This window comes from Cygnus atratus, chromosome 11 (assembly GCF_013377495.2).
Source record: "Cygnus atratus isolate AKBS03 ecotype Queensland, Australia chromosome 11, CAtr_DNAZoo_HiC_assembly, whole genome shotgun sequence".
Classification (NCBI taxonomy): domain Eukaryota; kingdom Metazoa; phylum Chordata; class Aves; order Anseriformes; family Anatidae; genus Cygnus; species Cygnus atratus.
This window is the reverse complement of record NC_066372.1, coordinates 8,479,081-8,506,252: the sequence shown is the minus strand read 5'-3', so window position 1 is coordinate 8,506,252 and position 27,172 is coordinate 8,479,081. Positions and strand designations below refer to the sequence as shown.

At 43.5% G+C, this 27,172-nt stretch overlaps 2 protein-coding genes across 4 annotated transcripts in view; one reads left to right on the top strand and one right to left on the bottom strand.

Annotated features, from left to right (window-relative positions):
- The window catches only part of PSTPIP1 (proline-serine-threonine phosphatase interacting protein 1), a 41,022-nt gene extending 36,663 nt beyond the window's left edge, over nucleotides 1–4,359 (bottom strand). Inside the window, exons 1-2 of the mRNA XM_035553943.2 lie at nucleotides 3,995–4,359; nucleotides 936–1,036 (exon numbers count right to left, since the gene is read on the bottom strand). Coding sequence (XP_035409836.1) covers nucleotides 936–1,036; nucleotides 3,995–4,135 — 242 coding nt within the window. The 5' untranslated portion in view covers nucleotides 4,136–4,359. The remainder of the gene's footprint in view (nucleotides 1–935; nucleotides 1,037–3,994) is intronic.
- Nucleotides 1–27,172, top strand: part of SCAPER (S-phase cyclin A associated protein in the ER) — a 230,997-nt gene that overhangs the window by 30,138 nt on the left and 173,687 nt on the right. Inside the window, exon 1 of one of the 3 annotated variants that reach the window (XM_035553935.2) lies at nucleotides 24,556–24,745. The exons of the other annotated variants lie outside the window; for them this stretch is intronic. The gene's annotated coding sequence lies outside the window, so the exon portion shown is untranslated. Of the gene's footprint in view, nucleotides 1–24,555; nucleotides 24,746–27,172 lie in introns of those variants that run through there. 3 annotated transcript variants of the gene reach the window in all.

Below are 27,172 nucleotides of genomic sequence, written 5' to 3'. Positions count from 1 at the left end.
AAACAAGTGATGCACAATGCAATTGCTCACCACCCACTGACTGATGCCCAGCCTATCCCCGAGCAGCTGGCCCCCCCCACCCTGGTTAGCCAACCCTATGTATTGTTCAGCATGATGTCAGATGGTATGGAATACCCCTTTGGCCAGTTTGGGTCAGCTGTCCTGGGTCTGTCCCCTCCCAGCTCCTGCTGCACCCCCAGCCTGCTCGCTAGCAGGACAGTGAGAAGCTGAAAAGTCCTTGGCTTGGTGTAAGCACTACTCTACAACAATTAAAACATCAGCATGTTATCAGCGCTCTTCTCATCCTAATCCAAAACATGGCACCCTACCAGCTACTAGGAGGAAAATTAACTCTGTCCTAACTGAAACCAGGACAGGATGTCTCTGCTACCATATGATTATGGACCAGTAACTACCCGAGCCTTACTGGAGCTCTGGATTTCTGACTCTTTCACCCCTCTCTTCTCTCCTTATATCTGTCAGGCTTCTATTGATTGTCTACCTTTACAAATCATGTAAAAAGGCTAGAAAATGCCCCATGGAAAAAAGCTGTGCTAAGTCATCTGGTCTTAGGATGTTGATAATCTCTCTCATTGCTCACTTCCATCATTCACTTTCTGTCTCCTCCTTCATAAGATATAGCTGGCATCAAATTCTCATTTATTTTGTTTCTTTGTCTGAAATTACTTTATACTCAGATCTGTGTAAACAGCCCTGAGGAGCACAGGGACCAGAAATGGGTCACCATTGGTTCAGGTGACTGCGTGGTCCCTGACTCAGCTGCTGTGACCACTTTAGGATTCAACTCAAACAGGTTTTTCTGTGCAAACTAGGATCATTATGGAATTTGGAAACTGCTTACTATGCCTTTCCAAATGCAAATCAGGAGACAAAATGAAAGCTATTCTTTTTTTTTTCCACTCCGATGTTCTTACCTCTGCTTGAGTAAATCCTCCACATCTTTGCACATCTTCCTCCCATCCAACAGTCGCTGCACAAGCACCTCATAGCCGGTGTGTAAGGTGAACTCCTTGCACTGGAGACAGAAAGAGAAGGAGCTGAGATAGTTTGTGCACATCGCTTGCAGGCTTACCAGACACCTACTGTCAGTCATCTGAACAAGTCAGCTTCCTGGAAAATCCAAATGTACCTTTAGGTTTGCCCTGAAAAATGGCATCTGGGACAGGGCTAAGGATGCAGAAAGTATGGGCAAGGTTTCTCCAACAGGAAAATCTGTAAAATCTCTGTTTAAATCGAGTTTGGTTTTTAATGATGGAAAGTGAAGTGGGTCCCACATTTTGCTGTGCCAAAAGCAGTGCAAGCTGTCTTTTTGGGGAAGTCATGTCTAGTATTGGGTGTGAGATTTTTGCACAGCGGAGATGTAGAGTGGCTCCTCTTCCCATATGTCTTCTAAAATGAGAGGTCGGAGTCAGCTCACTGCCACAGGACAGCGATGTGCTGTCTAGGTGCAAGTGGAAAGGTGAAGGAATATTGTGCTTGGATAGATATCATCAATCCACGGGGTAGTGGCTGGGCCACTTGGTCAGTGGTGGGGTGTTTCAGGGGGATGGTGCGTAGCACAGGGACCCAATTTGCTGTCAGACAACGCTGAGTTCTCATGTGTTGCTATGCCTCCCTTTGGGATTGCTGTACCTGTAACAGTTCTTGTCATTGCTGAAATTGGTTTGGTTGGTGTAAATTCAACATGACACAAGTTTGGGGTTTGTTTGTTTGTTTGTAAGTAGAACATAAACATGAAGAGAGCCTGGTAATTTGGACATTGAACCTGCTGGAAACTGAACATGTGTATTTCTGAGACTGTCCAAGGATGGCAGCTTCCTTTGCTTTCTCATTCACTGCCTAATCCCCTGTGCAACACATGGGATTTGCACGTGCCTTTGGGCATTTTTGCAGCACAGCACTGCAGCTTCTCTTGCTCCATGACCCCACAAGGAGCCAGCCAAGGTGATGTGAGATTTCCAGGCAGACACCCCTGGAGGGCCAGATCATGGAGCTGGGTGGAATCTGCTGCCCCAAAGCCAGGGCTCTCATCTCCTGCCTGTCACAGGGCTCTGTGCTGGGCCGTGTTCCTCTGCTGTGGTGTAGGACTGCAGTTCCCTCCCCAGCTCGTGAGCCCCCGTGCCAGGCTTATCCCTGTGCATGTCATCCATCAGAGCACACCTCTGTGCACCTCAGACAAAAATACGTGAGTAATCTGAGTAGTGAGAAGAAAAACAATTAGTGCCAAGACTATTAGCTTTGCACTTCTTTAATAATTTTTACTAACTTCCAGATTTGCACTGCCTCAAAGGTAAATCAGAGTCACAGAGAAGCTGGTGCTGCTGAGCTGAGGAAATGCTGGAAGCCCAAAAGGGGAAGGGAATGAAGCTGCGACATGCTCTGAATGTGGCACAGAGAGGATTTGTTTTCCTTCTAGTCCCCCCACTGCCTTACAGTGGGATTGGGACAAGCCATTTTTACATTGAGAGCCTCGGTTAATCAGTACATGGTGATAATGTTATTGAAAACGTAGTAGTGAATGTCGTGTGAGCATTATGTTATAGTGTTATGTGTTATATGTTATAGTGTTAAAACTGCGCTCTATAGCCATAAAGAGAATGAATGTGGTCCTTCCTTCAAGCAATTTATATACAGGTGTTTATATGCAAACTGAATAAGGTTTATGCATTTATCCACTGTCTTCAAAGCAACTATAACTTAATAAGTGTATTTGCTTATTGCTTTCCACAACAACTGTGAAGAAGACAAATGTTAGAGTTTGGGTCTCCAGAAGGATCACCTGGCAAGCAGCGGTTGGACACCTGAGCTTTTGGTTTGCTTCCTCACTGCTCTGAGTGGAGAGGAATAGGGTGAGCTCTGGCAGCGCATGGTGGTGGCCACGTGCTGGTGGGTGACAGGCACGGTTGTGTCTGTGCCACTCACCCCTGCCCCAGGGCTTCTGTGGAGCTTTGTAGACCTGAGAGTGCTTTTTGCATCATTAAGGTTTAGGAAAAGTTCTGCAGACAATCTTTGGAAATCCTGCAGGTCATAGCAATGTTCCCAGTGCTAGAGTTTCTTGATGGCAGTAATTTCTTCTTCCTTAATAGACCCTCTTGTCATGTGCAGTGGGGAGAAAGGAAAGACAGTAGGATAATGGTTCACATGAGGCATAGTCAAATGCCTCTACCAGCAAAGTGTCTGCTCTATAGAGCCAGGCAAAATAATAACGTAGATAAAAGGCAATGGAGAGAGTGCAAATGGATCCCCTCTTAGCACTGTTGCAACCACAGAAAACTGATAGGATTACATATGCTCATCTGATGCGTGTAATCAGCCCTAAGGCAACAGGATTTTAAGATCAAAACATCAGTTTTCCTAATGTTTCTAAGGGAAAGTTAGAATGCAGATCCTGAGGAGGGATCCTGTTGTGAAATAAATTAAAAGTGAGTTTTTGCCATTCGTGGAGGAAATGAGGAAGATTCTTGATAATATTCAGGCAGTAGACTGTTACTTCCCTACTCAATTTTTTCTTTTTCTTTTTTGAGAAATCCCAAGGGCAGAGGGCATTGCTCTAAAACCTCTCATTAATCGCTCGCTTTGCCTGTCAGAAACATTCCAGTGAGACCCTCCACAGCAAACCCGCAGCCCAAAAATGTTGATTGCATATTTTCAGATGCAATTAGCCAAATCCCGTGGCTGTGTACACAGCTTCCCTGTCCCAGAAATGCTGCTCAGAGGTAATTGGAAATATCACATGGGTATCATCCCAGCAGCTGGGCATACTGCTACAAGCACCAATGGAGAGTGATAAGTGCACTTTAAAGTTACTTTGCTGCTCCTGTTCAACATATCTCTTTGTACAGTAAATGCTAAAATTCTCTGTGTCTTACCCCCACCTCTTTTAGACTGATGCAAATACTGTGATGAAAGGACAGCACAGTCTGTACCTCTGGGAACCATTTATAAAGCACAAAATAGCCAGTGCCTTACTCACAGCTCTGCTTCCTGTCCGTTGCCTCCTAGCAGGAGTAAGATTTGAATGTGTTCGAAATGGAGCTGCTGCAGCCACAGAAGAATGAGCTGGCATCTCTTCTGAGGGATGCATCTGGCCTTGCCGGGGATATTCATTTGGCATTTGTCCCTGTGGCTGCCCCTTACAGGGGCATTTGGCTCTGGCTAAGCACAGGTCTCCAAAGGACTTCTGGTGTCCAGCTGAATCTCATTTAACCTTTCTTCACTTGGGGGAAACCATCTCAAAATTTGCCTTATTGTCCTCCCTACGTGTTCCTGAAGAATGTGGAAGCCGTATTTCATCAATACAGCAGCTGACATTACCCTAAAGCAGGGCTGCCTCGGCCCCCGGGCAGCTGGCTCAGGGAGCTGATTGGGCTTCCATCCCACAGCACGTGCCCCTGGCATGTCACGGGCTCAGCAAGGAGGGAAAGGAAGCACAGACAGATGACAGACCACTTTTGGACAAGGTTAGGCTGCTACAGGCTCTCACCCTACAATGTTGGTTTGTAATTTCCAACCACAAAACAGACATTTAGACCTAAGTCCTCTCACACAAGCATTTCCCTTTCATTTCACTGGCTGTTTTTCTTCCTTAATATGTTGTACAACTACAGCATCTCCCAGTCTTTTCTTGAATCCAGACAAATCCCTTTTGCCGCTTCCTGTGGCACTGGTTTCTCATTCCATTGGTTCCTGTGTGTTCCTGTAGTACCTGCCCAAGACTGAATAAATCCCTATTGAGCAAGGATCCTACTCCTCTGCCACTCCTGTGAAGCTAGCTGGTGCTTTGTACCATGGCATGGATGTCTTCTTTCTAAGAAACACTTCTGATGCATCAGAGGGCCATATCTGCCTTCTTGCACTATCAAATAACACCAGTGGCACCTAACAGATCTACCTATGATCTATTGATATACCTGAAATTTCCTCCTCTCCTGCCATTGCAATTAATGAGGTCCCAGAGTATATTTGGCCTTTTTCTTACCGGTCTCTTACTCTGATTTTGCACATTTTGCATTAAAACAAGAATTGTACCTGCTTTCTGTTACCCTAGGCTTGCAGGTTATCAGATACCTCCAGTACAATGAATTCTACACACTTGTTACAACAACAGCTGTTCCCAGCCTATCCTTATTGTCTTATGCCAGTATCTTCAGAGAATATATATGGAATAAACTCACTCCTTAGCTCTCAAGAATCCTTCCTCCAGAACAGGCTCTTCACCTACTTTGCGCTTATTGTTCTCCTGTTGTGTCTGTGCAAAGTCCTGTTTTGTTTTTCTTCTCTGGTTTCTTTAGGATTTCCTGTGTAACAGTACAACTGACCTCACATTTTCTTTGTCAAGACAGCGAGATTATATCATGTTAAACAACTATTTCGCCTTGACAAGCTGTCTTGCCTTTATTCTACTTTCCATTTACCATTCTGCATTATAATTAGCATTTGCAGCAACTGATTTTTGTAGAGGCTGTTAAAGTTGCCCCACTCAGTTAGTGCTTGGGCACCTCTCAGCTGGGACTTTGTGGTGATCAAAAGAACTAATGAAAAGTCAAAGAACTATTTTTTTTCTTCAGAAACTAGAAAAAAAGTTCTAATTAGATAACAAGTATGTTCATTAAATGTGTAAAACATTTGTTTGTAACAAATCTGAAGAGACAGATGCTTACAAGGGAGTGATTCAAATCACCAGCAGTAATTTGTTTCATTGCCAAGAAAGTGATCCCACTTAGTCAAAGCATGTGTGACTATGAAAGGGAATTTATGCATTGTTACTTTAATAAAAAGGATTAGTTAATCTGGGTTGTCCAACAGACCTGTAATCCCTAGTAAGAAGGTATTTGACAAAGGGATATCGGTGTAGCAGGCAGATTTGTATTGTTTGAGATTTTTCCTTTAATACTTCGCATGCACTTTCGCAATGCACAGACATTCTTTTTGCCTAACTGTCTTTCATTTAGGAACTGTCTTTCATTTAGGAATTGAAATGTATTATCTGCAAATATTAAAAAGAAACAAACAGAAAAACAAACAAACAAAAAACACAAAACACCTTAATATTTAGCTGTGCTCGTGCATTCCTTGTCTTTGTTCTTAATGGTATTTTCCCAAGGCTTTTATGAAGTATTATAAAGATAAGGTTTGGACTGAAAATGACAGATATTGCTAAATCATCTAAACAAGGCGTTCATACAGATTTTCAAAATGGAGAGAAAAAAAAAGGAAAAAAAGGGAAAAAAAAGGAAACAATCTGTTATGAGTATCTTTTTTTTTTTTCCCCCCAACCTTTTTTGCATCATAACTTATGCTGCTTACTTAAGGTAAGCTCTTGACAATTTTTGTAAAACAAAAACTTAAAATTAATTTTTGTTGGTTCAAAAATGAAATAACTCCTAGCTGTGAGGAGGAAGTTTAGAGAGAGCAGGTGAGTTTTGAACAAGCATCATTCTTCCAGTGCCTTCTCCAACTGTCAGAAATAAATCCTTGTTGTCCACAGCTGTACAGTACACGATACCTCAGTCTTGGGTAGAATGTAAGTTGCTCTCACTGGGTTATATCAACAAATTACACCGCTGTACGCTGGCACTGCTTTAAAACAGTTATCTTGATCTCTGGATCTCCTGGTCTCCTTTTTGAGTGCTCTATGGGCTGAATATTTGCTGTAGGTGAGCAGCAGGCAGATTTGGTAGTCAACAGCCAAAAACAAACTTTATAATCTCAAAGTACATTTGGCTGTTTGCGTGTTTTCTATCATGTCATGGTCATTCATGCAAGTGAATCACTTGCTTTGTGTTTTTTCGTTGTTATTGTTTTTTGTTTGTTTTTGGTTCTGTTTCCTTTTTTCTTCTGGGATACTTGACAATCTCCTAGTGTTTCTACAGATAGATTCACGTGATAACATGCTACGTGTCTGTAGTTTAGAATGTTTACTCCTGTGCCGCATAGGCTATCCTAACCGTGAAATACAATGGGATAGCGATGAGCACCACTAATCTGATCACAATCTGGTGTTCAAATCCCAGCTCTACCCAGCTGCATGGGGTGATACTGAGGAAGGATGCCTGGCTCTGGGTTGCCCTGGTGCAATAAGAAGCTGTTAGGCATCGCTTCCAGTTACGTGAGATGCTGTCTTAGATCTGCTCCACACTGGTGAAACAGGAAAGAGCATTTTTTTATACCAAAACCCCAGGTTTTCAGCCTGACCCTTTGCTGCCTTGTCCTGGAAAGGTGTTAGCCACTGAAAAACTAGCCACGCTGGTAAAAAACTAGCCATGCTGGTGAGCACGTAAACAGGGACGGTGGTCAGCCTCCAGGAAAGAGCAGTGTTGCAGAAGCCTGTAAGCAAAGCAGGCTCCTCTGACCAATGCTTGGTGTGATATGAGTCCTTTTTTATAAACTTTCATGTGATAACAAACCCGTTAGTGAGTTTAAAGTGTACGTCTGTACGGCCTAATGCATTATGGTGTAAGAGTTCCTTTTTCCTTTTGGCTGCAAGTGGTTGGAATGGGCTGAAACCAGATGGCTGTTCGTGCCTTTGGAGACTGATGTGATGTGACTACAGAATTTATACAAACATTAGGGGGAAAAAAAAAAAAAAACTTTTTTTTTAAGTATATAATTTTTTCTCACTTTTTGCACTGTAGGAACATAAACATTCACTACAGATGTAGAGGGCTACCTTGGGTCTTTTCTGTAACCTTTTCAGGATCTGACTTGGGAATTTTTAACATAAAGCTTAGTTTACAATTATACTACCGTCTTTGTTACCTGAATCTGCAATGCAGATTACTTTTCCTGGGGAGCAAATTTTATTTATTGCCAGACAGCATAGATGCATATCTTGAGCGGGGCCTTCGAAAAACAGAGGGGGAGAAAAACCATTGCACTGGTAGCATTTTAATTACTGAGTTGCTAGAGTGCCAGCTCGCGTTCTCCGTTCAGTGAGGCAGGCTGGAGAGCTAAAAATGAAAGCAGAGATCCTTATCACACCGTGACTCTGCAGGAGCTACGGCATTCAGAAATAAAGTGAAATTGATATTGCACAAACTGCATGGCAGCATTGCACAACTGGTGGCATTGAGCAAACTCGTCATTTCCTAGTGGTGTTTTGCTCTGTGACACCACGGGTGGGTTTCAGGGAGCAGGAAATGGCTGTTTCAGGGTTCTGCTGACAAGAGGGATTTGCTCCTCTGCTTCCTGAGCCCCTGCCCTGCTCACCCACCTCCCGGACTGCCCATGGCTTGGGTGTAAAGCAGTCTTGTAGTCATGGCTTGTAGTTTGGCTTTTCTCACCTTATAATCACCCCATTATTTGCATACCCACAAAGTGACTGCTGCACAAAACCCTCTTAACTTTTGCAGGTGTATTGTTGGCTAGCAAACTAATGGCACACAGGGAACAGGCTTGTTCCAACAGGCTTGTTCCAATTCCAGTCTAATAGAAGGGCTCTGCTTGTGGTTATTGCCTCTGTTTTAACTTTCCTCCTTAATTCCATAATTAAATAATACTCAGAGTACACAAAGTTTCTTAGGGAAGAAAAACTGTAGCTGAATTTTGTAAAGATTGCAACATTTTATGGGTTTGGTTTTGTTCTGGGTTTCCTTGGGTAGTGAGCAATGGGACACATCCTTCCTTAGCTTTAAATCAGAGCTTGATGTGGCTATTCGACACAGGCTTGAGGTGGTGGCATTCCTTTTGTGTTTTTTTTTTTTTTTCATGTGATGACTTTGGACATAGGCTAAATCTACAAAGTAAGGTGGCTTCTTCCCGGGAGTCAACAGAAAGATCTGCTGTGAGCATTTGCACCTTCTTTTCCTAACTGTGGGCTGAAGCACAGCACCGTTTAGCTGCGGTGCCTTCTGGAGCCAGATAGATAAGCATGTCGAAGTTGAAATCAGATGTTATTTCAGTCTCTTAATGTATAACATTAGGTACACAAGAGAAACTGGAAATAAAATAAGGAGAAATAGAATATTAAAGCAGCGGATACTTCTGTTTTATACAGAATAATGTTCAGAGTTTATTTTTGTTTCTATTCCTCTTTAGTTCTTCTGCTTCCAGGTCTCTTTTGCAAAGAGAGCTACTCTTCTCCTGCAAGCACAGTGGGGAAGGGGAGGGCGATGTGAAACAATCCTGACTTGCTCAGGCACAGCAACAGTTGTCCAGGAGGTCATCCACAGCCCCTGGAGCCAGACCTGCCTAGTTGGTACATCACTTAATTAAAAAGAGCTATGTGGTTTTCTCCTCCCTCTCATAGAAAACTTAAATTTGTTTCCTGCTAGTCCTGAAATGGCACTGAAGATGACGTGCTGCTGCACCCACACTTTCAGTGGCCCTTATAAAAAAACAGGCATTTTGTTGGTCGTCTTTCCTGGTATATAGGGGGGTAAAGCTTCAGGAAATCTTCCCAGAGTTTTGCTGTACGAATTCATTTCTTACTGAGGACTATTCCAATAGCTATATATTGTCATTTCCATTTTACAAGAGATCTTTACCACTTAAATAATCATTTTCAACATATCCTGTTACTCAATGTGATGCAACATGTTCTTGCGATCCATTAGTATGATGTATCACCAAGTCCTAGGGAATTGTGCAATCTGAGAGATGAAAATCAACTTTAGGATTTTAGAAATTCTTAAAAGAGTGTTTCATTTAAGTAAAATTTAAGTAAATTCTAGAAGTTTGTTCAGGCGGGACAACTCTACCAGTGCTGCATTTCCTTCTGGCAAGCATTTCTCTGAGTTTGCTCACAGTTGCGTTAATTTCTCTAATTTTTATGCAAAAATAATAAAAAAGGGATTGATAATATTTTTGCAGGAATTGCTGGATCAAGGGGATGTTTAGTTGGATGCATCTCCTTTCTCCTCAGCAGGCTGCTAGGGCACAGAAAATGGGCAAGATTTATACAAGCAGGTGCACGCTGAGGGATCACACCGGCATGGGTACAGCAGCTTTTGAGCCCTTTGAGCTGTTGAAGCTGTCACCTCAGCGCAGCTGTCAGGCACAGGGTGTCCGTTCACTCGAAAATGCCTTGTCCTTTAACCAGCAAGAACGGAAATCTTGTTGTGCTTGCAAAAGGCCTCACCGTTATCTGCCCAGGAGCCTTTTGTTTTCTCATGAGCTTCTCTTGTACAAAGCAAATGGCTAACATTTCTACAGCAGGGTAGGAAATAGTTTTCCTGCCCTGCAAATTTAAATGTAAAAGTCCATGTTTCATGTCTTGATGAAGATGAAAACAAACAAACAACAATGAAATGAGACATTCACATTTAGGTAAAGAAGAAACTTGCTCTGGATCAAGCAGCTCTGACTGAGCCATCCCACTGCCTACGCCAGCACACTGTCCACATACGGATGAGGAATTGCAACCTCTCCTTTCTCTAGCTGTTTTACTTGTGCATTAACTTACTGGAGCTTGAACTTCAGGCTGCGGGCAACACAAGCTCCAGTTCCTGCTCCAGACTATGCCTGCCCCCAGCAGAGCCCCCAGCACCGGCTGCTGTTTTTTTTTCTGAGCTCAGTCCCCATCTCTGAACAGAAATTAGACATGAAACCTTCTCCAGATACAAACTTTTCATCAAAACTCAGCTTTATCTTCCAAAGCAGCTCTCCTACTACCAGTAAAACAGTAAAACTGTGTTTTTACACACACACACAGAGAAAAAAAAAATCTTTGCCAAAAACCTGAATCCCACTCAACTGCAGAGCTGGGGCTCCCAGTGGCAGGTGCCTGCTTTCCTTATGGTGCTCCTGGGGCTTTTCTCATGCCTGTGCAGCAGCCCCCAGGACTCTTCCTCAGTCCCACCTTGTTAATCACCCTTCAGTAATTACAACGCCTATTGCAAATAGGATGAAACGACATGGCTCAGCCCTCAGTGTTGCTGTCACTGTAACCAGGGACAGTTTGCACAGCCCCAGTTAAGGTTGGTAGGACAGTAGGGCCTCAGTTGGTTTTTTCCCCCCTTTTTTGTTATGTTGAGCATGATAGAGCATTCAAAACATGATTGCATTTTGCCAGGACTCCCTGGGATGCTCAGGAATGTGAAAAGGCACCTGAGAGCAGGAGAAAGGTGAATTTCTCTCTCAAACTGCCACAGCAGCCTCTGTCACTGCTGTGGAGGAGTGGGGAGTAAGGGGGGATGAGACTTCAGGATACTTTGCTTCCCATTTTGTCTCTTCCCCCAACTGCTTTCATCTACCTTTTTTTCCCCTTTGTTTCCACCTTTTTTTTTTTTTTCTTTCTTTTTAGGAATTGATTAGGACAAAATCGAGGGCAGCACCCAAATAGCATCATACTGTGTGAATCTGCTACTTTAAAGAAAAGGTTTGGATTTACTTATTTACTTGCTGTTGTCACTGGATGGAAAGATAGAAGCTCTAAACTAGCCAGAACAGATTCCCTTGCTGGACAGTTCTCACCTAGTTCACATTTTTAATTTCAGTCTTGTTCAGTAATGCTTTTCCGCCACTTTGAAGAAGCAGTAAACTCTATTCATAGTAAAGGAGCAATTCTTTAATGAACTGATAAGCTTTTGGGATCTGGATGCATATTTTCAACATTTTTTTTTCTGTTTTCTTGTCCTTGACACACTGAGTGATCCCAGCACAGAGCTGTGCTCCCTGGCTCTCACCTCATCTCAGCCTCAACCCCCAGCTTCTTACTGAACAACACAGGGAACTTCATAGGTTACTGAGCTGTGGCTGCTGAGAAACGTTTTGTTACAAAAACTAGATGCCATCTGCCAGCCAGAATCTACCTTGCTGCAGTACGGCATGAAAGCAAAATAAGAAAAAGGTCTTTTTGAGCTCAATGGAGCTGAAGGATAACAAAAAATTCTCTCTTTTATGAAGCGGCCTAATTTGCCTTCCCAGCAAGTATGCAATAAGTAGAACTGGATTGAAATTCAGAGTCTTCCACTGTGCCTGCAAAGCAGCGCGGGGTCAGCATCCCCGGTCAGAGACTAAATTCTGGAGAAAGAGAAGTGGTGCGACTGCTTGATGCACTGCGGGCAGCGTGAGTCTCGAGGGAGGAAGGGGATGGGTAATGAATCACCTAGTTCTGGGGGAGAGAGATGTTGAAATGCAATTCACCTCTTCGGGTTACTTTAGCAAACCAGAGGGCACCCACTTTGGTCTTTGCTTGAGGTGCTGCTGCAGATCCACAGGATCTGTTTCACACCCTGTGTGACAAACACCCTCTTGGCTCAGTGTGCTGCTCGTTAGCTGCCTCTGTGTGTGCAAGTGAAAAGGGAATCTCTGAGTCACCTCTTCCATATCAAAAATGCATACCCCTGCCACAGTTAGAGTTGGCCTAAATAAAAATTCTCCAGTTGTCTGAGTCCAAGCAAAACTAAAAAACTGCTGCAGAGCAGGAGGGATTAAAACAAAGTAGACGCACCTTTGTAAAAATATTAATAAAATTGTCACTGGGGCATCATCAATCACCCATTTCAAGCCATCAAATCCTCTAGATAAAGCACTCAGTTGCAGCATGGTCATCAGAAAAATGTAATACAACCTAATGATCTAATAGTTTTTAATCAGAAACGACCAAACTCATTTCACCTAAAATGAGCTTTCCACAAACCCGTCATCTACCTGGTCTGGAAAGCCTTCCAAGGCCTTAGGACCGGCTCTCTGTGTTCCCCCAGGTACTCCTTCTCCTGGCAGGGAAGATGCTCAGCCTGATACACCACATTCAGGCCGTAACTGACTAAGCATACAACCAAAAGTTGCAAACATAAAACTGTAGTCCCTCCGTTTCAGCTCTTCACCAAGGAAATGAACCGCCTGAATATGCTGTAACTGGTTCCTCACGCACCCTCCTAGGTAGCATATTGGGGATGCTAGGGATGCGGGAGATGGAAGAAGCTGTGAATGCGTTTGCCTTGTTATCAATGTATGAGCTGGGAGTATTAGTTCATTTGAGCTTCATCTTAATTGTTGTGCTCTGCTCAGACGTGTTTCCTGAAACACCAGTGTTTCCATAGCCACAAGAACTCATCAAGTATTTGTCTTGTGATTTCTTGTGGCTTCAGGGACTGTTCTGAGATGGCAACCCCTTTTGCAGGGTGCTCCTCATTGCCCCAGTGAGCAAAGCATCCTGCCCAGGTCAGATATTTCCTGTTACGGGGGAACACAGGAAGAAATAACACGCAACAGAGGAATAGAGCAGCATCTCCCATGGAGATGAAGTTGACTTCACAGCAAACACAGATTTAGGCTGGGCAATTACTTGGACTTTTCCAAGTTGTTTCCCCTTTTGTCCCCCATTCCACACACATCCACCAGTGAGGACAGGCCCTGGATGTAAGCAGGGCCACTGTGGACATGGTGATGGTGACCACACTTCCATCTCTAGTCACACTGTCTGTGGGGCCGGAGAGATGCAGTACATACTGACAGCGGGGCTGGTCTGTGCTCCAGTGGGTGGTGAGATTGTTCATTTTAATTTGCCTCATGTAGTAAAGACAGCTACAACTGGTACAGTGCAATCCAAGTGAAAGTCAGAGGGCGAACCCCTTGCAAAGCTGAGATGCCAGCACAGAAGGTTCGGTGGCTCCTTCCCTCCCTGCCCACGCTCAGCTCTGCCCTCATAATAAGTGACATTATTTATAAAATTAATTACATCTTTTTGGGTGTATCACATATATCATTGTGCAAAAAGCTACCGGAAGAGGTGAGAGGTTCAACTACGAGGTAGATTTTGCATTAAACATGACGTAGTATATAGTCTTAAGTCAAAACAAGAAAGATTTTAAAAGCATCTTTGTCTGTATCAGGCTCATCTTAAACACTTACACGGCTCTCAGGACTTCAGTGTCTGACCATGACCTCGAGTATTCTGTAGATAAGGAATGTAGCAAAGAGAAGTCTGCAGCAGGACTGGCAGCTAATTCTTGTTATCTCAAGTTCAAGGCCTGTGTCATATTTGCTGGCTCATATCTCCAGCTCATGCATGCTTTTAAATCTGAGCTAGGAGAATCCACGAGCCCTCAGCTCATTTCACACCTAAGAAATAAGGAGCACTTCACACTTCACAGCTCTGTTGAAGTTCCCAAGCACACTAAGGCTCCATGACACGTTTTCAGAATTGACTTGGCCACTTGAGTTTGAGTCCAAGCTGCCAAAGGGAATAGCTTTGCTCCCTCTCAGCTCTGGGCACTTTGGGACCTGCCAAGGATTAAATGCCTTCTTTGAACATCTTCCTCATTCCACCTTCTCAGGTGGCTAAGACAAATCCAGTAAATGATGCCAGTGAGTGCCTATATAGAAGAGAGGGAAATCAAGAAAGAGAAAGTATTTGTGACAGAAGGGGAAAGATTTTCTGGGTTAATGTTTGTTATAACAAAAAACAGAATGTTGTTCCTATCTCTTCCTGTTGCCTTAAGCCTGTTAACATGAAACGCAGGTGGTACCACGGATGGGCTCCCTACTTAGCTAGGAATTTACCTACCCATCTCATGCAATGTTAGAGAAGACAGGTAATGCTTTGCATTTGTAGAGCACTCCAGCAGAATATTAATGTGTTGCACTATCAAAACTGATTCATGTTTTCATCTCATTGATATTTTCCAAAAATATTAACTGAGGATTGGAAACTTCCACTAAGAAGTGCATCTTAGTGGAGGCTTTAAGTGAATTTCACTTAAATCATTACAGTGTGTGTGGAAGATACAAAACCAAAAGGAGTAATTAAAAATATAGTGGTTTCAGCCCAGGCCATGATATACTGACAATTAGAAAAATAGCAGAAGTGTAAAAGTTTTAGAATAGCCCTGTCATTGTTATGTTTAATAATGGAAAGAGAGATTCAAATTTGTATGAGCTATGAGGAACAGTTTGCATTCTCCTGAAAGGCAGCACACCCTATTAAGTTTGAGGGGCTTCAGAGAAAAATGAATGGTGTTCCTTCTGGGCTAGTCAAGGAGGATCTGCTGCTTATTGGATTTATGTGCGTATTTTATGTTGTGATACTCACTAAAGAAATTTCTGCCTGTCCAAAAGTTGATGCTAAGGCCAGGGAGTTGACGCTTGGGTATCCATCACCAGGATGAATTCTGAGGAGAGGGTGCAACGGTGTTCTTAGGCAGGGCTTAGAGATCAGGAGCCCGTAAGGAGTGATCTGCTGTGATGTAAATGCACTTCTTGTTTTTTCAGTCATGGAGACAGTCTCCATTCATGGTACAAATTAATAAAGCAGATCATTGCTCACTGAAGCAAACTGAGCGAATATATTTCTGTCTCACTAATGGGCATAACAGAACCTTATGAATGCAAAAATAATTGCTGATCTTGTGATTTTGGGGGCAAGCTGTACCCTTTTGCCACGTTGTGCAATATCCTGGAAGTTTTCATTTTAGAAGACTTCTTATTGCATACCTAAAACTACCATAGCACAACTAGATATAAATCTACCCTGTTCATCAAGCTTGGTAATGTCATGTTTCCAGCCAAGCAATATTAAAAACAAAGATGCTTTCCTTTAAAGCCGGCGGTAGCTTCAAAGGCAAACTAGGATTACATTCATGCTAGCATGAGTAAGCACAGGAGAGAAGCCTGGGGAAGAAGAGCCACAAAGAACTGGCCTGGCCAGATTGTCAAGAGGTGCTAATCACCCTACCCCTACTCCATGAAGTATGCCTGATGTATTCTAGCTCAAGACCAAGATCCTGGAAAGTAAATTGACAAAATGTAGCAGTTCTAAAATTCGGATTGCACACTGTTGAAGGAAGTTGAGAAATGCAAAAGCTGAAGTTCTCAAAGTTGCACTGGGCTACGGTTGTGTTTTACTCTGTGCATTGACCATGCAGTTTGTAACTGTATAAAAGAAGAGGCAAGGAGAATCCTGTGGAGATTTGCTCTGGCACAGTTAGGGTTAACATCAAAATCACCATTTATATTTCCCCATTACTATTTTTTTTTAAACTCTTTAAACCTGGTACTACAGTGGGGGCAGGGGTGGCTTCCTGGAGGAGCCCAGAGGAAAGTGCTGCTCTGAAACCTCTTCCTGGGTCTGCCCGTCTGTTTTATACTCAGAGAGATTACCCTGAAGGAAGTGTGGGTAGAAAGAAAGCATGGAAAGCAAATATCCTGAGAAGAGTCTGCTCTGATTAGCTTGGTAGGAACATGGCAGGAAGAGTTCATACGTCTTCATGTCTTTATTTAAGTCAGTTCTAGATGCTGGAGAAATGTTTGCCTAGACAGGAGGCAACCATTTAACACCCTGGTTTACCCAACTTTGCAGCATTGGTTTTTTCCTCCCCTTAAAACCTTCACATGAGAAGCAGTTGCAGGGAAACCTCAGATTACCCAAGAGATAAACCACTAGGGTCTTTTTACCTTGTAACTGCAGAAAAAGAGCTTGAAAACAAGGTGCCCAAAGGTTCTTCAACTGAAAGCCAAATGCTTTAGTATTCACACTTTTTAAGCCAGTTGTGAGTGTTCAGGCTTAGTTCTCAAGTGCCACTACTAGTTTTTTCCACCCGTGCTGCTGTAGGAGTGCTGGGTGCCTACACACTCTCGTGCATGCCCTTTTGCACATAAAAGTGGGCACAGACTCCATAGGTGGGCGAGCAACAGCATTTTGCATGTGGTTGGCTGGCTTTGCTGATGCTCTTACATTCTACAAGCAAACATTAGAGAATTCAGACTGTAATTAGTAACAGTTCACCTGCTAAGAGGAGCCACTCCTAAACCTGAGACTCACTGCAAGTGAGCGCTCTAAAGACTGTGAGACAGAGAAAGCCACGTCCCCTTCAAAAGCAGATGCTGGACCCAGCACAGAAACTGGAAAAGTTGGCTGGTTTTTGGATGTAACTCTTTACAGTGTCTCCTTCTGCCTACCATCAAACACTTGAGCAGTATGTTTTTGCCTGGAGACAAATTTGGATGAATTTAAAACACAGAGCAGGATTAAGTTAGCTCTAAAGTGTATTTAGAGCCAGGTTGTATTTTAAAAGATATTTAAACACAGACTTATTTGATAGAGGAAACTTGGGAGGAAAGCTCACTTACCCAAAACGCGTCTTTAAACTGCAGCTGTGTCATTGTGCTCACTCTGGGGAGGGTGAAGGGATCCCTCAGCACGTTGGTTCTCAGACAAGAGCAGCAGCAACACCGAGCCCTGTAGTTGTTGCTGTACCCCAGCCCAGGCAGAACGGGGAGCACATCCACAGAAACGTCTCTTCTCAAGTCAAGCTGGTGAAAACTAGCATTAGGCAGTTTCAGGTAGCTCTGTGTAATGCCCTATAGCTGCAGAGGGACCGAGGATTAAAAAAAGCTTTTGCTCACACACAGAGACATGCATGCACTCAGCACCCTACCCCCAAACCAGTTTCTCTTCTGGTAAACAGTTAATATTGAAATGAGGAAGCAAGGAGATGTCAAATGGTGTCAGTCTGCTCCTTGCCATGTGTGCATGCGAGCAGTGGGCAGAAAAAGAGAAAGAAAAGTTGATTCAGTGGCGTGATCTGATCAGCTACGGGAGGAGTGAGAGCAATTAACATGCAAAGGAAACCAGCACAATACAAAGATAAACTGGGGAGGAAGTTAGAGTCAAGCTGCTGTGTAACACTGTGGTCTTGTGAAGGAAAAACAGCAAACCAAATGAAAGAAATGTACGTGTGTGCCACGTTTCTCCAGTACCTCCTGGAGTGGCAGTGACCTGTATATTGGTGCATGGGAACTGGGGCTGCAAAGCTGCCTTTTACAACTGAAAATGCTTTTCAGGGCTGGTTAAAATAAGGACGTTTTAAATGTGCAGGTGCCTTAACATGTGAGTAGAGATACTTATGTGTGTATAGAGAGAAAAGTTCCGATTTGCATCCCCTTACGTAAATGTTTCTATGAATAAGCAAGACGTGAAATTTAGAAGTAAAATCTGAACTCTAGAAACATTTGTGCTAAGAGTTAGAGGTTAGCACAAGGACCTGAAGTGAAGCTTAACAAGCAGATTCAAGAACCGGCAGCATGCCCAGCACCACACCCAGCAGCACCAAAATGAAGCCTTTCCAACAGTTAAATAAGGTAACTGATTCATTACAGTGCAGCTGCAAAGAATTGACAATAATGTAACATGTCTGCTGCTTCTGTGAAACCCTCTTCAAAATACCCGTTCTCTAAGTGACTTTGTCTGTCTCCCTAGGAGGTTTTAAGGATTCTGTACACTATTTTTAATTACACACTGATATTTTTATATGGTAAGAAAAGGAAAAAACTCATTATGCAGAAATAAATCCTTCCCCACCAAGAACGGGTCAGGACTAATAGCCGTAGCTAATTAGCATCACTACTGATGCTGCTGGTCTTTCTTCTTTCTTAGTGCCTGCGCAGCACAAGCCACACGGGCAGGTTTTTAGCAGGGAGGAAGCCTCTCAGCTTCCCTGAGCTCTAGAGGGACACGGAGATCTCTTCAGAGATCTGCAGCAACAGCTGCCTGCAGTTATCAGCGGTCATGGAACTAGCAACTTGTCGTGGCTGGGTGTTGGACACCAGAGCTGGCATGTCTCCTTCCCGGCAGCCTGAAGATGAGCAGCGCAAGGCACAGGGAAGGGGCAGAAAGGGAAAATGAATTGCAAGCAGAGGAGGGCCAAAGAGTTTGCAGGGTGTGAAACTGCTTTGGTAGTCATGAGCAGCAGGAAAAAAACATCACCGTGCAGGGAGGGAGAAAGAGAAATGCAGGGGTTCCCTGCTGAGGGGGAGTGAGCAGAGCTTGCTTTCACAGTGAAAACTGCCTGAAAAGAGTGCGTTTTGAGGACATGGGCACTACTTATAATATTTGATCTGTTGGGAAAAGAGCTTTTAAAAAATGTTTTGTCTCAGTCTTTCTAAAATGTAATCTGTCGTCTTACTATTTCCAAATTACAGCTTTGTTTTGAAATTGATAGTTGCTGCTGTTGGGGTTCATAGAATATGCATCGAGTGAATGGAGAAATGAGTTCAGGCGTTCAGAATGATTTGCTGCTTTCTCATTACTTTTAGTTCAGCCCCAAACCAAAAAGCCAGTTAGGTGTTTGAGGCTCCTGCTGGGCTCACGCCCCACGCATGTCCCTCTGAACAGCAGCAGTGGTGCTCAGTAACCTCCTTTGGGAGCACAGCACCCGGGGATTCACCCTGCTTGCCGTGCTGCCAGCACAGGCAGGTAGCTGTGCTCTGTAGATGTTTCTCTCTTGCTGTTGTCTACAGAAGAGCCTCGAGCAGCTGTTCTCCTAGCCCAGACATTTCCATGAGCTGTCTGAAAGGAGCTGCTGTGAGTTATAGCCCCTGGCTCTGAGCTGCTGGGCAGGTGCTTGGTCTGTGCTGTGACCGCAGGGCTGCCTGCTTGTCCCAGTGCACCTGGGTTGTGTTCGGAGGGAGAAGGGGCAGCCAGGCTGTGCAGGGCTCTGGGGGAGGAAAGAAATGACCTCACTCTTGCAGCTGAAGAAACTGAAACCTCTAGCACATGGTGGTGGCAAAAATGTCAGTGTTAGAGGTGGAGGCTTGGGAAGGAAGGGGTTGGAGATGCTGACGGGGGAGATTTTTCCAGGTGGCCATGCTTCGCAGCTGCAGGGTGTGAGTGACATCTTGTTTGCCATCTGCACAGAGTCCACAACCCAAATGCTCAGCTCACTTCCTTTGCCCTCAGCAGCAGGCCTCAGCTGGCCCCTGCCCCGAGGCGTACCCCCGCAGGTGGCTCAGGGCACCAACAGCAGCCTGCAGAGCCCTGGGTATCCTGCCAAACTGGCCGTGAGCAACTTCAATTTTCCTTTTCTGCCCAAAGCCAGAACACCAAAGAATTCATAAATGCCTTGCAGTAGGTATCTACTGAATTTACACGGAGCTGAACTACTGCAAATGCTGGTTCGCAGGATGCAATCAAGAGCAGGTTTGGGATTTCCAAAGTAAAAATGCCCTCAGTGAGCTTGGGAGCTGTGTCAGTGCCTGGCTGGGTAGGAAGCTTCTCAAGTGGTTTGAGCGTGATATCCTCTAGGTCGGTCCCTCTAGAAGTCTCGGTTTAACCTTGTGGAAGCACACACAGGGCAGCAGGGCCTGGATTCGCAGAGGCATTTGGGAGCCCACGTCTGTAGGAGTCAGTGAGCTTTTCTGTGACGTTCTGAATGGAATCTTTCTTACACATATTTTCTTTGGAGAGTGAAGGGAAGTAGTAATGGAGAAACAAAAAGCTATGTAAGCTTCAGAAAACAAAGATTCTCTTAAAAAAATGAAAAAGACCACTGGACTGGTTCAGTAGAACGATTGTACATCCACAGCAAGACAAGTAAGAGCCTGTCTCTCTGAAAAGCCTCTCAGCACACGCAGCCTGACCAGAGCACATACTCTAGCACAATGTGGGTACACACGTCTCACATGTCTTGCTTGCCAGGGAATTGCAGGAATTTTGCCTCTGAAAAGCGCTTTAACTCCCCGTGCTTTTTTCCTTTTCATTAACACCACTCTGCTTTATTGCTCCTGCCCTTGTTCTTGTGACAATGGTGTGTAGAGGATCTAAAAGGGGACCTGCTGTGTCGAGTTGTCGCTTCCTTTCATTGGTATCAGCGTTTGGCTGAGAATTATGTTTTAGTGGGGAGATCCCTAACGTTTAGGATAGCAGAGTGATTCGATCATCCTTGCTGGGCACAAAGTGATTAAAGTGGCACCAGGTGCTGGAGGAAAAAAGCCACCAATACATGTGCAGGGTGGAATTTCGCACCTGACACTCCTTGTTTGTGGTGCTGAATGTCTTTCCAAATGGTAGGTAGCAGATGTAACCAGACCTGCGGGTCACAAATGGATGGCAGCCGGCGTGAAGGTAGAACGAAGCATTCATCATCCTCTGCAGCCACAGCATCTGCAGATGGTGCTTGATGTTATGTGCTCTGCCTTGTCTAGCACTGACATCCCTCTATATGGAAACTACCTGTACAAAAGGAGAGTCAGGGAAAAAATGATAGTAATACGTGTGAGACCTGAGAGAAAAGAGAGCTGTCTCTGGGGCAAGGCTACTGCATCTCTCACCTTCCTGCTGCCGCAGGCGGGATGGGAAGGTAGAGGATGCTCCATTACGGGAAGGAGGGCTCTGCATCGGGGCTGAGGGTCCCATGGGAGCGGGGCAGTGCTCTGCTGTGTCCTTACGTGGGTTTTGGGGTTTCCTTCCCACAGACACCACACTGCCAGGGAGGCTAGCCTTGAGGTTTCACAGGGGGTTTCATGTGATGCTTCCTCAGCATCCATCATTTTGATCTTATAACATAATTCCTATTGTGGGGTTTTTTGTTTGTTTGTTTGTTTTTCATTTTCCTTGGTACTTTAACCAGTGGGTACTTGGCTCTGGTTTGTCCCCAGCTGTGGCTGTGGCCCTAGATCTCCCAAACGCATGTGCAATTTCTGGAGGAGAATATTGCCCTTGAGCTGTTTCTTACTCTCGCTTAAGGAAATAGGACTCCTCTGTGTTTTATAAGTAAAAACACTAAAAGAAAGAAAAAATCTGATTATGTCTGAGCAATTCTTGCCTGATATCTGTAAGAAAAATCTGTCAGTGCATGTTTGTACTGGAAGATGCGTTAACCTGAGGGTAGCCATATCCAGAATTCCTTCAAGTGAATTCCCAATAAGAAGAATCAGGTGCTGTATACTCTTTGGATTTATTTATCCAGATTTTTTTCACGTCTTCTTTCATAATGTCTGATAAATTTTCTCTAAGTTTATATTGTATGTTCATAATAAATTGAGTAGAAAAGGCTGTAAGGGGAAGAAGTTTTTTATTTGTTAAAAGTAATACTTAAAGCTCAGCAATAATATACTCCACTTAATCTATCAAATTAGTCCTTGAAACTGTCTGGCAACAGAATGTACCATTTAATCTATTCTGGAGTGAAAAGCAATGAGAAGTCTTATTTTTTATATTTGAAAAGTTCAGATTAGAAAGTCTCAAATTTTGGCATGCGTCTGAATGAAATTTTCATTTGTCTTCTAATAACTACATACTGCTTTGAGCAAAGTTTTTTATTAGGGATTTGGGGGCTGGTTTGGACCCAACAGTAGTTAAAATACAAAAATAACATCTGCAAGCTGGATTGTACTCATTCAAGGCTTCCAGTAAGATTTTCTTCACAGTTGTGCTTCTGATTTCAAGTAGTCCGACAATACAGACAGTAAACCTTTCATTCTACACAGAAAAAAGATAAGGAAGTCTATGAAAATTGTTAAGGTGGTATATAAAGAGGTGTTGAATATCCACATAATTTGGAAATTAGGCTAATTGTATTTTTCAAAACCCCCCAGGTATATTGCAGTCCCTCTGAATTACTCTTTGCGATTGGAAAAGAGAAAGCACCTCGCCTAGTCCTTATGGCCTCTCTAAAATTACATACAGGAGCTGCAGCTTCACAATGATCCCTATATTAGTCATGTTCAAAATGAAAACAGCCCAGCCTCTGGCCTCTTGCTCAGTCCTAAAATCCAGAGACACCAGCAACAATGAGACCGCTCCCAGAGGAAAACCAAGGCGGCAGCGTGCAGGTGTGACAGCTGCCCAGCTGTGTCTGCTGGGCCACTGCCATACAAGTGGCAGGCTGAGCTTCAGTGCAGGAAATGTCAAAGGCCTTGAAATTAGCCACAAGTGAGCCTATTGAAAAAAAAAAAAAAATTAAGTCACCTTTCCCTCTGCGAGGAGCCGAGCTGTGTTCCCAAGAACACAGACGGGGAGCCACCGCGTGCCTGACTGGGCTGCCAGAACCTCCTCCAGACCCAGCGGTGGTGGGCGGAGAGCAAACTGCACTCCTGAGCCCTGCCACATCGGCTCATCCCCCCATCTCCTTTGGCAGGAGCTGTCTGACCCTCCTTCCCAAAGCACTGCTTCAGTGCGAGATAGTCCTTCTGCCACTTTGCTGCCGTAGAACTGACGACATAAAGCTTGATTGCACGCACTGCCTTCTTAACTAATATCTACTGCCTCGGGGTGGTTTCAAATGGAGGCCTTCACTGAAAGGTGGACCAGGCCCTGAGGTTTTACCTAATAGAAAAATAACAGTTTTCTCCATAATTAGAAGCACATGGATGGATTTCCTCTAACATCATGTTACCACATATATCCTGAAATGACTGGTTGTATCACAGAAATGGGGTCCTCCAGTGTGTGTAACATACCTAAACATGGTTAGCTACCATCACCTGACCCCTGAAAGTGTTTCAAAGAGGATACAGAGGAGAAGAGAAGGGGGGGGAGTGTTATGTCCCAGGAGGTATCCGGTTGTTCTTTGGAGAGAAGTATAGCCAGGTGGTGGGGGAGAAAATGAAAAGATTGGGGTTTCTTTGTCCCCTTTTAGTCACAGCGTGGTGTAGCTGTGAAGAGATGCTTTTTAGTTCTCTTTTTTTTTTTTTTTTTTTTTCTTTTTGATGTTTTACAAACCTGCTTGCTTTCTCAATCCCACTAACTGAAAGGAAATCACTATTCTTTTGCTAGCCAGCTAGGCAGTGCTTGCAGCACCGATGAGCATTTCCCAGCAAGGACTCTGCATACCGCAGCTCTGGAAAGAAAGCAGTTCAATGCCATCTCCAGCAGGTCAACCCTTGTACAAACTGTGACTTCTTTAGTAACACAGTGAGCTGCTTAGCATCGTGGGATGCAACAGTTTAGATTCCTTTGGTATGTTTAGCAAATATTCTGTGTATTTGCTCGCTCATTTAGAAACATCCCTGGTAGTTTTAATACACTTTTTTGCTGAGTAGAATTGCAGAACTGTAGCAGTCAGCAATGAACATCTGAGAGATCTTCAATTAAAAAACTAAAAAGCAAAATCTTTTAAGCTAAATTAGTTGTATGTTTATTATTCTAAACCTTGCTTGAAATATTAAGGTGTAGTTGTTTTAATTTCCAAACAAAACATAACATTCACAGCTCTGACAAGCTAGCTGTTTAGTCCCAGTCAGCGCTGTAATCCTCCTCCCCCTTGTCACACACTGTTACTACTATAGCTAGAAAGAGGAATGGGGGACTGGGTAAAGCGTTTGTAGCATTTGTGCTATTTGCAATCCTGAAATGCCAGAAATACTGATCAGCTGAATCACACTTCAGCTCTATAAGTGATTCTGGCTAATATTTAATATTGCTCATTCTTATTTTTCTACTGCTGTTAACATTGAAATGATTATTAGTAGCTTTTCTCAAAGCAAGTATACTTTACCATTATTTTTAGTGATTTCCTTGTGGATTTTTTTTCAACATCTTCACTTCTACTTTGATAGATCAGATAGGCTGGTAAAATGACATTCTTCGTAACCAAGTGTCTCCTTATGCCTTTACACTAGTGGCATTCAGAGGTGTTGCAGTACACATCCATGTGAGAAGTATTTATGCAGCGCAAAGGATTCTTCTTTGGGGACCAAATTCTTGTGTGGTTTGTGTGTTTGTGTGTTGGTATTACCCCTTAGTGTGACATTTATTCTTGTGGGAAGGGCACCGTGCACTTTGCATGGGACACTACCTTCTGCACAGAGAAGGAATATATACATGTTATAACAAAAATAACTTCTACCTCAAAATCAGCATTGAGAGGGTTTTCTTGTTACTTCTGGCAAGCTCTGGTGTTTGCTTGTTTGTTTTTTAAGACAGGGGAGGAAGGGATAGCCTGTAGCTGGAAATGCTGCATACTCAAAATTCCTTACAGCCTATTGAAAAATAAGCACACCTTGCCAAATGGTTCAGACAGGATCCCTTTGAAGAGGATTATCTGTGCCTCCCAGTCTGCACAAGGTAGGTCTCCACTTCAGCCTCCAGCTCACAGTGGGGCTAACCTGGCAGCCCAGGACCTTTTCGAGCTCTGACCATCTCCTGAGGGGAACCCTCCAAAAGCCTCTCCTGGCCCCTTTCACCACCATTCCTGTGAATTTATTTTGTATCTAGTCAGAATTTCCCTTGTTGGAACTTGCGACTCTTGCCTCGACATTTTGTTGTGCATCTCTGAGAGATCTGCCTTGTTTACACCAGCAATGGGATTAGGCTTGTTCTGTCACCCACCACTTGCCTTGAGATGAGCTGTTAAGTTTGGTAGGATGTGTTTTTGTAGGTTTTAAACGGATGAGATGCTTTGTGTTCTGGAAAACTTTGCAAATCTGAGCTCTGTGATATTGATTCTTCATCTACTCGCTGTCATATTGTTCTCCCTTTGTGCTCTTCACCTGACATTTCACATGCAGTGTTTGTGTAGAAATCCAATCTTCTGGATCCTTGATTTTATAAATGGAAGGATTTTGAAACAAGCAGAGGAATTTTGTTCTCTTCAGTGAGTTTAGCTAGTATTTGTTCCTCTGAAGGTCTCTCTCACTTAGACACTGTCCAAAGAGCTGTCCTAATGCATATTCCCCCAGAGCTGCTTCTGAGTTAGGCGCTGAGGATGTCAGGAACCTCTCTGGGGAATGAGGTTACCTTGCTAACAGGAAGCTCAGCCTCTAAGAAATCTGAGTGGTTATTACATGGAGACAAAGTGCTTTTGTCAGCTTTAGTACTTGGATTGGGAATATTCAGCACACTGTTTACAAAGCAAGGTCAGGTGTAACAGGCGAGGGACCTTCAGAAGGACGTCTCTTCCCCTCCAACCACGAGCTATTGACAAAAAGTGACACTCAGCCTTCTCCATCTCTCTTTGCATTCTTCCTGTAAATCAAAGCTAAGTTTTCAGTTCAGTTTGATCTCTTTAATTTTGGTGGTTTTTTTTGTTTGCTTGTTTTTTTTGTTCTTGGCCCAGCTGTTTAGGGCTGTCCCACCTGACCACAACCTGAGCTGTGCTCATAAAAAAGGTAGAAGTGATGCCATCAGACAGTCTGTGACTTCCAGAGGGGATACTGGAGTGAAATGTAGCATTAGCTGAATCTGCTCTTGGCTTCTAAGATATCCCTGAAGCTTGTTTTTGTTTGTTAGGTTTGTGATTAGAGAGAAAATCAGAAAAGAATCAAGGTTACAGTAGGGGTGGGACAGGCATAAACACAGACTACTGCGTATTGCATCCCTAAGAAAGCAGGCACAAGCAGGCCCCTATTTTTTCTGTCTTCTCGACTGTGTGTTGCTAGAGTAGGTATAGAGATGGGTAAGGAAAATCATGATAATTTAGTATGCCTTTTAGAGATCTGTTTTACCGGTAGGATGCCATGTGTGGAGGCTTTTCCAAAACAGCATTAGTTGAACATGCCAGAACAATAGCGTAAGAGACAGTCGTTTCTCTCAAAACATTGTCCATGTTTAAGCACGTGTCATATCCAAAGCTTGGATGTTGTGCAAAACCTTTTGTAAAATCTGGCAGAGGGGAAAGAGCTAGTAGACACTGCTTCCAGTCTTCACCATACAGAGAAACTCTGAATTTTCTACAACAAATAGGTCCTACAGGAAACAAAAGGACTTGGCGTAACTCTGTGTGTGACTCCAGCAGCCTCCGGTAATCCCAGATTCAGTACCAGCACTTCCCTCTATAAATATATAGAATAAGTCATGCCACACTGGAGTGCTGAAAATCTCTGCTCTAACCCACTAAAAAAAGTTTCCTATTTAACTTCCGTCTACAGTAAAATAGTTTTAAGTTCTTTACCTCATTGCACTTTCTCAGCACAGTTGCAAAATGCTAGGTAAGGGAGAGACCCTTTCAGTGCATAACCCTGAAAATACCTGAGCCACTTTCATGTAACTTCTACAATATTTGGATAGACATCATTAAATAGAAGTGGTGCATTGTCAATTTTGACAACCTAAACACTAGATTAAGCTATCAGAAGCCACAAATCTTTCTAAGATCATGCAAGCACTATTAGGCTTTTAAAGTAAAACAAGTCCAATTTCAAACCCATTATCAGAAATCAAAATAGAAGTCTACGTTAATTTACTCCAGGAATTACTGAAACATTCAACAGAATACAGCATTATTAGGGAACTGAGCTTAGCACTTCTCCAAATCCACATTTCGGTTACATGAACAATTACAGTTTCCTTTTGAAGTACTGGTTTTCTGTGCCCATAAAATTAGATTAAGAGCTACAAAGTGACGAAAGCTGCAGCTCCATTTCTCTCTTGCAGAGAGCTAAGCGCTAATACTACCTAACACAATTTGCTTACAGAATGACTAAAATGAGCAGCAAATTGGATGTTTTGCACAGACTCTGAGATGTGTACATTCTGTGGCGTTTGGTATTCTAT